Below are 8,682 nucleotides of genomic sequence, written 5' to 3'. Positions count from 1 at the left end.
GTGGGTGGTGAAGGAGGGTCCTACTTTGGGGAGACTGTAGAGGGAGGAGATTCCTGTTGTAGAGCTCAGGAGGCCTTAGCTGAGCATTCCAACCTCACCATAACAATAACTATCTTCATGTTTAAGAGAGTTAGAATAGTAAGCGTCCTTTCTTTCTACTCTGTGGATTTTACAAAGTGGGGGTCTTTGGACTTGAACTTTTCTTTTTTTTTTTATTTGTCAGAGAGAGAGAGAGAGAGAGTGTGTGTGCACGAGAGAGAGCAAGCACAAGCAGACGGTGTGGCAGGCAGGGGGAGAAGCAGGCTCCCGCTGAGCAAGAAGCCCAATGTGGGACTCAAGCCCAGGACCCTGGGATCATGACCTGAGCCAAAGGCAGACGCTTAACTGACTGAGCCACCCAGGCATCCCTGGACTTGAACTTTTCAAGGCTCACTCTGATCCTTCCAAAATTGCTTTCTCTAAAATCCATTAGCTGTGTTTATAGTTACCTGGAAGTAGAAGGAAAAATCTGTATATTCAAATAGCTTAATTTTCCCTTCCCAGAGACATTAAAAAAATGAAGCCAAGCCAGCAAAGATATAAACCTTTTATTTCCATTCCTAAAATCTATGTGAATTTGATTGATTTCATATTTAAAATAGTCCCTTTGTAAAGTCATTATACTTTACAGAGAATATACTAAATTTATTAACATACACACAAACTATTGCCAAAAATGCTATTCTTTTTTTTTTTTTTTTTTTAAGATTTTATTTATTTATTTGAGAGAGAGAGAGAATGAGCGGGGTGGAAGGACAGAGGGAGATGGAGAAGCAGATTCCCCACTGAGCAGGGAACCCAACGTGGGGCTCAATCCCAGGACCCAGGGATCACCACCTGAGCTGAAGGCAGACGCTTAACCAACTGAGCCACCCAGGCGCCCCTGAAAATGCTATTCTTAATCCCTCTGACTGACCAACCTAACACTTGTTTTCAAAGCACTTATGATTTTCAGAGGTTTCCATGGTGGCAAGGAACAAAGAAATCATCCTGGGACAGGAGTGGAAATTTGGTCAGAATAATCACCCAAATACATGTCTACTTCTTTACAGACTCTCAGACTGCCTAGGTTTTAGGGGCTCTTAGAAAGCGTACCTAATTTTATCCAAGGTTTTCCTAATTACAGTGGGCTTTTTCCTTACCTACAGTTTAAGACATGCAGCAAAGTATCTGCTATGTAATAAGGAAAATGTATTCAAGAAACTTAAGTGCCTTAGCCATTTTTCTGGTTATACTAAGGTGTCAAGTACACTCTTCATCTTAAGAATTGAAGACTGGAATGCAGGAACGCAAACGTCGGTGGAATAAAAACAACGCTGGGCAGAGCTAGCTGTGGCTTCCTAGTCCATTAATTTTGAAAACCAGCCCCGTTACTAGGAACAACAGATAGATTCAGATTTCTCTTTCAAAAAGAGCTGGGCTATTTAGATTTGGGTTTTCAACTAGTTGGTATTTCTTGGCTCAGTTTGTGAAGCATTAAGATCTTGTCACTTTCCCTTTTCAAGTCCTCTTTTGAGTGATTTCACTGCCTCTTAGCACCAAGCTCTCAAAGAGGGGGTGAAAGGAAAATCTGCCAGGTAACAATATAAATTGGAAGGATTTTGAAGTTATCGCATAAACTGAAGTTTGGGGATAACGGTAAACTTCAATTATGAAAGCCCAGCATTTCCTTTTTTTTTTTTTTTTAAAGAATTTTTATTTATTTATTTGACAGAGAGAGTATAAGCAGGTGGAGTAGCAGATAGAGGGAGAGGGAGAAGCAGGCTCCCCGCTGAGCAAGGAGCCCGATGTGGGGCTTGATCCCAGGACCCTGGAATCATGATCTGAGCTGAAGGCAGTCGCTTAACCAACTGAGCCTCCCAGGTGCCCCCCAGCATTTCCTTTTAAGGGAGAACCCTGTTTTGCTTTGGTTTGGTTTTGATCCTCTGGGAGACAACAGAAAATGGCTAAAGAAGTTGTAACATAAATTCTTAAGGATGAAATGCAACTTCACTTTAAAAAAAAAACAAAACATTTCCTTTCTTCCAATTAGTATTTTAAGTGTAAAAGTGTAGCCTGAAGCCATGAGCCGTTCAGCTCTCTACTCCCCACTGGGGCTACTTCACAGCGTAGCCACAGATGTGGGGGCGAATCAGCTTCCAGGACAGCGGCGCCTGGAAGTGCTGCAGCTTGAGCTCGGAGAAGGCTGCCTGCTCCAGCGCCTTCCAGCTCTCTCTGGTCAGGTGGCATCTGTCAAACAGCAGGTACCAGGAAGGATGCAGGATTTGTTGCCAGAAGTGATTCCAAGTTGAGCTCTCTGCTGCTACATGCTCCAGGAAGTAGAAAGCCCCTCCCTGAGAAAGAAAAAAACAAAAACAAAAACCAGGATTTTAGTTTTGGAAGAACAGGTTTAGAAGATGATTGAAGCTTCAATTTCAGTGGCCCTAAAGGCTAACTTCATGAGAAGGCCTGGATAAATCAGCACTTACTAATACGTCGTTTTGGCCAATAGTCTCACCTTCTGTCAAATTTTATCCACAGCTGCCAATCTAATGCACTTAGCACTATTTTCTGATCATAAAAGTAGTATGTCATGATAGTTAAAACTTGCAGCAGTTCCTGAATGCAAGGTACTATCCTTAATGCCTATCATCTATCAACTTGCTTAATCCTTATGATAAACTTATTTGGTAAGTATTATTCCTATTTTTACAGATGAGGAGAATGAGTCACACAGAAAATGAGCAACTTGCCCAAGGTCACACAGCCTATTAAATGTCAGATCAGGTTTGGTTTGACCCTGGACGGTCTAGCTCCAGAGGCTGGTAATACTGCCTCGCCCATATGTTGACCTTAGGAAATGTAGAAAAGTTTAAACAGAAAAACAAGCACTATTCTATCATCTCAAGATAACTACTGTTAAGATTTTGTGTGTACATCATATGAATATGTATCTTTTCCCTAAAACTAGGACTAGAATGTACCTTCTGTTATATAATCTGCTTTATTTTATTTATGTATTCGAATATTGTTCTAAAACATTTAAAAGCTCTTTACATAATATTTCACACCACTGAAGGTGTCATCTCTTATTCATTCTCATTGAAGTTATTTCCAATTTTTCATTATTATAAATACTATTACAGTGAATATCCTTATCCATACATCTTTGTGCCCATCTCTAATTATTTCCAAATAAATAACTTGCTAAAAAGTGGAACTGCTGAGGGGCGCCTGGGTGGCTCAGTTGTTAAGCGTCTGCCTTTGGCTCAGGTCATGATCCCAGGGTCCTGGGATCGAGCCCCGCATCGGGCTCCCTGCTCGGTGGGAAGCCCGCTTCTCCCACTCCCCCTCCCCCTGCTTGTGTTCCCTCTCTCGCTGTGTCTCCTCTGTCAAATAAATAAATAAAATCTAAAAAAAAAAAAAAAAAAGTGGAACTACTGAGTCAAAAGTCTGTGCCTTCTTAAAGATTTTATTTATTTCTTATTTTTTAAAGATTTTTATTTGAGAGAGAGCACGAGACGGGGGAGGGTCAGAGGGAGAAGCAGACTCCCCACTGAGCAGGGAGCCCAACAAGACGGGCAGGGCTGGATCCCAGGACCCTGGGATCATGACCTGAGCCAAAGGCAGATGCTTAACCGACTGAGCACCCAGGCACCAAGTCTGTGCCTTCTTAAAGCTGTTGGTACAGGTTGTCCAATTGCCATTTGGAAGAGTCACTGCAAGTTTACATTCATACCAGCAATGGTGTGAGTGCCCATTTCCAAAAGACTCTCATCAATCCTTTTGCCTCTGTATCCTGCCATTTGATGGGTGAAATGGTATTTCATTTTCAATAATATGCATATCTTTAATTTCTTAATATATATAACATTTTTTGCTAAGCCTTATTAGTGATTTGGACTTCTCTTCTGCTTTGTCTGTTGATGTCCTTTATCAGTTTTCTAATTGGGTGTTGGGTTTTTCTTACTGCTTAGTGAGAGCATTTAGTATACTACAAATGTTTCCCCCCAGTTTGTTGTTTACCTTTTTTTTTTTTTTAAGATTTTATTTTTAAGGAATCTCTACATCCAACATGGGGCTTGAACTCACAACCTTGAGATCAAAGGTCACATGCTCAGGATGCCTGGGTGGCTCAGTCTGTTAAATGTCTGCCTTCGGCTCAAGTCATGATCCCGGGGTTCTGGGATCGAGCCCCATGTTGGGCTCCCTGCTCAGCAGGGAGTCTGCTTCTCCCTTGCCCCTCCTCTGCTAGTGCTTGCTCTCTCTCTCTCTCAAATAAGTAAATAAACTCTTAAAAAAAAAAAAAAAAGTCACATGCTCTACTGACTGAGCCAGGCAGGCACCCAAGTTGTTTGCCTTTTTTTTTTTTTTTTTTAAAGATTTTATTTACTTATTTGACAGAGAGACACAGCGAGAGAGGGAACACAAGCAGGGGAGTGGGAGAGGGAGAAGCAGACTCCCACCTGAGCAGGGAGCCCGATGCGGGGCTCAATCCCAGGACCCTGGGATCATGATCTGAACCGAAGGCAGATGCTTAACGACTGAGCCACCCAGGTGCCCCGTTGTTTGCCTTTTAATTACAATTTTTTTTAACTTCTTCTTTTTAAAAACTTTTTTTTTTTTTTTAACCTCATCTGAACATTGTTCTTGGGCTCTGCTTTGCAAACCTGTGGGAGAGTCTGAATCCACACCCAGCACTGCCTGAGACGAAACAATCATGTCTTACACTTTTGTACCATTGTCACAAGGATGTAAATGCTATGATGAATTAAAATACTGAAGCATCTAAAAGCATTACTGAAGTCATGGTACCACTGTGTCATTAGGGATTTTATTCAGTGGATGTGATGTGTTAATCACTATCCTGTAGGAATTAGCAACCACTGCTTTCATCTAGGGCAGTCCTATAAATGTGGGTGAAGTGTAGACACAGTAGAGGTTATACATTATCAGAAGGACTTTGGAAGTCTTCTCCCCTTCTACCTCTGTGGGGAGTAGAGGAAAGGGACCTCCAAATCCCCTCCAAAGCCCATGGTGATGGTCACACTCTTCTTAGCCTCCTCCGGCTACTCTAGTCTTGCCTATCCCAGCCAGAGAGCTGAGAGGTGGCAGTTTCCCCAGTTCTATGGTTAGGTATAAGACCTGTGTTTGGGAATGGAAAACCTGTAATTTCCTGAGTGGGTTAAAAAAAAAATTTCCATAGATGAGAACAGGAGGAGGCCCAGGCTTGGGGAGGCCGATGTTGCCCTTGGGGTAACACAGGTTAAGCTAGAGAAGCCTGTCACCCGTTTAGGTGACTGTTGAATACAGAGATGGAGATGTAGGTTTAGGGTTAGAGAAAGATCTGGGCTAGATATTTAGATTTGGAAAATATCCGTTTATGCATGGTAGTTGAAAACTTTGGTGGGGGCGGGGGGGAGGTCCATGAGATTGTCTTGGGGCTGTATTTAAGTGAAATGAGAGCCAAAAAAGAAACTCCAGTATTTAGAGATGGGCAGAGGAAGAACAGCCAGCAAAAGTGGTAGAAATGTTGTAGTCAGAGAGATAAAAAGGCCCTAATGACAAGCTCTGTGATGCAGCCGTAAGAATATTTGCATTAGGGATGCCTGGGTGGCTCAGAAGGTTAAGCGTCTGCCTTCAGCTCAGGTCATGATCCCAAGGTTCTGGGATCGAGTCCCCACTGAGCAGGGAGCCTGCTTTTCCTTCTGCCTCTGCCTCTCTCTCTCTCTCTCTGTCTCTAATGAATAAATAAATAAAATCTTTTTTTTATAAAGATTTTATTTATTTATTTGACACAGAGAGAGACACAGCGAGAGAGGGAACACAAGCAGGGGGAGTGGGAGTGGGAGAGGGAGAAGCAGGCTTCCCGCGGAGCAGGGAGCCCGATGTGGGGCTCAATCCCGGGACCCTGGGACCATGACCTGAGCCAAAGGCAGATGTTTAACGACTGAGCCACCCAGGCACCCCTAAATAAATAAAATCTTAAAAAAAAAAAAAGAATATTTGCATTAAAGAAAGTCAGACCTACTATCTATGTAACTTTGGGTAAGTTTCTTAACCTCTGTTTCCTTAACACACCATGAAGACAGTATCTGCTATAAAGGACTATTGTGAGGGTTAAATGACACTGTAATAAAGCTCCTGGTTATATTTAGCAGAGAGTGGGTGCTTCACGGGAGCTAAGGAAGACTACCAAGAATGCGATCTCATTAAGAGTGCTAGAAAATGCAGGTAATCATTACTTGCTTTGTAGGGGTAGCGCTGTAAGCAAAACACTTATTAGCCTTGCCCATTTACTGCCCAGTCTTAGGACACAAGAACCCAGCATTTGGATATAAGAATCAGAACATTTCAGGACACCTAGGTGGCTCAGTTGGTTAAGCATCTGACTCTTGATTTCATCTCAGGTCATGATCTCAAGTTCGTGGGATCCAGCCCCATGTCCAGCTCCATGCTCAGCATGGAGTCCGCTTGAGATTCTCTCTCTCCCTCTGCCCCTCCCCCGTGTGCTCGCTCCCAAAAATAGGTGGATAAATCTTAAAAAAAAAAAAAAAAAGTTTCTTTGGATGCCTAGGTGGCTCAGTCATTGAGCGTCTGCCTTCAGCTCAGGTCATGATCCCAGGGTCCTAGGATTGAGCCCCAAATCAGGCTCCTTGCTGAGTGAGGAGCCTGCTTCTCCCTCTCCCTCTGCTGTTCCCTCTGCTTGTGCTGTCTCTCTGACAAATAAATAAAAATGTTTAAAAAAGTTTCTTGTCTATCATTCCCATTAACATATACACATATGTATATGTACATATGTGTGTGTGTAAGCCCTTGCACAGTGGGCTTATACTCTACATAATAGTCTATGCTTTGATTGCTTTTTTTCATTTAACATTATCTCTTGGGAATTTTTTCATATTAACATAGATAACTCTTCCTTGTTCTTTTTTTTTTTTTTTTTAAGATTTTATTTATTTGACAGAGAGAGGCACAGCGAACGAGGGAACACAAGCAAGAGGGAGTGGGAGAGAGAAGCAGGCTTCCCGCCGAGCAGGGAGCCCGATGCGGGGCTCGATCCCAGGACCCTGGGATCATGACCTGAGCCGAAGGCAGACGCTTAACGACTGAGCCACCCAGGCGCCCCCCTTCCTTGTTCTTTTTAACAGATGCACAAAATTCTTTTATACTATGTGACAAACAATTTACTTGAACAGCCTTTTTTTTTTTTTTTAAGATTTTATTTGTCAGAGAGAGAGAGCACGCAAGCACAAGCAGGGGGAGCTGCAGGCAGAGGGAAAAGCAGGCTCCTTGCTGAGCAGGGAGCCCGATGTAGGACTCGATCCCAGGACCCTGGGATCATGACCTGAGCCGAAGGCAGAGGCTTAACCGACTGAGCCACCCAGGCATCCTGAACAGCCTCCTATTGATGGACATTTAGGATAATTCCAATTTATGCTATTACAAATACTCCAATGAAAGTCTTTGCATATAGACAAGTTTTTGCATATTTGTGCAGTATAGCTATAGGATAAATTACTACTGGATAAAAGACTATGTGCACTTTAAGTTTTGAATATTATCAAATTACCCTCCAAAGAGGGCACTTCCTCCAATGTTAATGGGGGTATCCTGCCTCCCAAACAAATCCCAATACCATACTGACCTTAAAAGCCTCTGACAGTATAATAGGTAAAAATGGTATCTTGCTTTAGTTTCTTTGTGTGTAAGGTTGAGCATTTTCATCATATAATTGCCTTTTTTTTTAAGAGGGGGGAGGGAGGAAGTGGGGGAGGGGCAGAGAGAGAGGGAGGGAGAGAATCCCAAGCAGGCTCCATACCCAGCTCCAGCCCGAGGCAGGGCTTGATCCCACTACCCTGAGATTAGGACCCCAACAGAAATCAAGAGTCCCACCCTTAACCCACTGAGCCACCCAGGTGCCCCCGTAATTGGTTATCTTTATTTATATTTCTGTTCTTGCTCTTTGCCTATTTTTCTCTTGTGTTTTTCTTATTTTTAAAAAATCCTATTGATCTCTTTTGATTTGTAATGTCTTTTAAAATGAAAGAAATTAATCTTTTTGTCTATCATCCCTGGCAAATACTACTATGTTTTGGTACTTTGTTTATAGTACTTTTTTTTATTCTCTGTGGAAGTTTTTAAATTTTATGTATTCAGAATCAGTCTTTCCCTTTATAGCTTTTTTTTTTTTTTAAGATTTTATTTATTTGACAGAGACCCAGCGAGAGAGGGAACACAAGCAGGGGGAGTGGGAGAGGGAGAAGCAGGCTTCCCACAGAACAGGGAGCCTGATGTGGGGCTCGATCCCAGGACCCTAGGATCGTGACCTGAGCCAAAGGCAGACGCTTAACGACTGAGCCACCCAGGCGCCCCATTATAGCTTCTTTCTGACTCTAAGATTTTTAAAAATTCAACAGTGCCTTCTCTAGTAGTTTTACTTTTTATGTTTGAATGTTTGAGACACCTGAAATTGACAGAACTGCCCTTGGTGACAGTGGTTACCACTAACTCGCCCTCCTCACAACCCCTCACTCACCGGCCTCAGCACTCTGCGCACCTCCTGGAGGATGCGCTCCTGGCTCTCCACGGAGCACAGCACCAGGGTGCAGACCACCACGTCCATGGAGCCATCGGCCACCTGAGGCATGTTCTCCCCCGCAG

At 43.0% G+C, this 8,682-nt stretch overlaps 1 protein-coding gene across 1 annotated transcript; it reads right to left on the bottom strand.

Moving 5' to 3' along the window:
* Window positions 1-572: 572 nt before the first annotated feature.
* TMT1A (thiol methyltransferase 1A) lies at window positions 573-8,676 on the bottom strand. The gene is made up of 2 exons (XM_081821651.1): window positions 8,558-8,676; window positions 573-2,372 (listed from the first exon to the last, which is right to left on the bottom strand). Exons 1-2 carry the CDS (start codon window positions 8,666-8,668, stop codon window positions 2,136-2,138), a joined length of 348 nt encoding a protein of 115 aa, XP_081677777.1. The 5' UTR covers window positions 8,669-8,676; the 3' UTR covers window positions 573-2,135.
* Window positions 8,677-8,682: the final 6 nt, after the last annotated feature.

Source organism: Leptonychotes weddellii, chromosome 5 (assembly GCF_054177405.1).
Source record: "Leptonychotes weddellii isolate Sample4059 chromosome 5, ASM5417740v2, whole genome shotgun sequence".
Lineage (NCBI taxonomy): Eukaryota > Metazoa > Chordata > Mammalia > Carnivora > Phocidae > Leptonychotes > Leptonychotes weddellii.
Note: the sequence above shows the minus strand (reverse complement) of the source record. Positions and strands in the feature narration are given on the sequence as shown.